The 1,437-nt window shown below is 48.4% G+C and overlaps 1 protein-coding gene across 1 annotated transcript; it reads right to left on the bottom strand.

The window, feature by feature from the left end:
* Positions 1 to 13: 13 nt before the first annotated feature.
* On the bottom strand, positions 14 to 1,352 carry LOC106818760 (sodium-dependent multivitamin transporter-like; the record flags this gene model as incomplete). The annotated part of the gene is made up of 3 exons (XM_014823433.1): positions 1,176 to 1,352; positions 616 to 702; positions 14 to 150 (listed from the first exon to the last, which is right to left on the bottom strand). Coding segments are annotated over exons 1-3 (290 nt in total), but the record flags the coding sequence as incomplete, so codon positions are not given.
* Between the last annotated feature and the right edge of the window lie 85 nt (positions 1,353 to 1,437).

The following is a 1,437-nucleotide window of genomic DNA, read 5'->3' as shown; positions in this document are numbered from 1 at the left end:
GTTGGAGAGGGGCGGCAGTGTCATGTTAGCGGGACAACCCTCGACGGACGTGTCCAGGTAGGGCGGTACGATGTAGTCTGCGTAGTAGGTGGCACCCAGACCCAGCCACATGCTAGCGATGAAGGCAGTCAGTGTGCCGACAAACGCTCCCTGTGATCAAAATGACGGATGTGAAAACAAAATGTCGGGTGTCAAATCACAATGTCGTGTGTGAAATCATATTGGCGGGTGTGAAATCGAAATGTCGGGCGTGAAATCGGGGTGAAATCAAAATGGCGGGTGTAAAATCAAATGTCAATGGTTTGAAACTTAGTGCGAGGTGAGTGCGGGGGTTGCGTTACTGACGGCGATGAAAGCCGAAGCAAGGATTAAACTATTATATATTATTAAGCCAACACCTTTTCCAGTCTTTGTTATGTCCAACTGCATTTCACAATAGCGTAGAGTCACTCTCAGTCTGTACGAATTATGGTGTAACTGTATATGGCTTAGCTTGTCTCTCTATAGATAGGATATATGAGATATGGTGTGGCTGTGTATGTCTTAGCTTGTTTCACTATAGATTTATGGCTTATAGATTTATAGAGTTATGGTGTGGCTGTGTGTGAGTGTTACCTTAGCATTGCTCCATGGGAAAAGCATTCCTAGCAGAAATACTCCTAGAAGTGGTCCACCAACTGTGCCGTTTACCAGAATTGATACCTAAAAGCAAGATGTACATTCACTCTTTACTCCTGAAAGCTTTAATGCTTGTTCATATTCAATTTAATTGAACGATGTGGACCGGGCGGATTTCTCCTTAATTCCAGTGGACGTTATTTATTGCACACATTTTAAACCAGTTGTCAACATAGTTATGACCATCGTAAGTTTGTATGCCATAAATTATGCACGACGCCCAACCCTAACCCTAACCCTTAGGCCTATTCCAACCCTTACCCTAACCCTTAGGCCTACCCTAACCCTAACCCTCACCCTAACTCTTAGGCCTACCCCAACCCTCACCCTAACCCTAACCCTCACCCTAACCCTTAGGCCTATCCCAACCCTAACCCTTAGGCCTATCCCAACCCTTAGGCCTACCACAACCCTAATCCTTAGGCCTAACCCAACCCTCACCCCAACCCTCACCCTAACCCTCAGGCCAACCCTAACCCTGACCCCGTGACCCTGACCTGGACCACGCCCTCTGCGCCGGATATGATGAATGCGAGGCCGAGGCTGATGCATCCGTACAGCATGGCGAGTGCCTTGGTGATGCGTGTCGCAGTCTCCTGTCGCAGGTGCCCGTAAAACGGCTTGATGCCGTCCTCCCATGTGACGGCCGCCAGCGAGTTGAGACCAGACGATATCGTACTGCAAGCGACGACGTTGACGATGATGATGATGATGTTGATGATGCCGTGATGAGAGAGAAAGAGAGCAGTGGAGAGAGAG

This window comes from Priapulus caudatus, unplaced genomic scaffold (genome assembly GCF_000485595.1).
Source record: "Priapulus caudatus unplaced genomic scaffold, Priapulus_caudatus-5.0.1 Scaffold2498, whole genome shotgun sequence".
Taxonomy (NCBI): Eukaryota; Metazoa; Priapulida; class Priapulimorpha; order Priapulimorphida; family Priapulidae; genus Priapulus; species Priapulus caudatus.
This window is presented reverse-complemented; position numbering and strand designations above follow the sequence as displayed.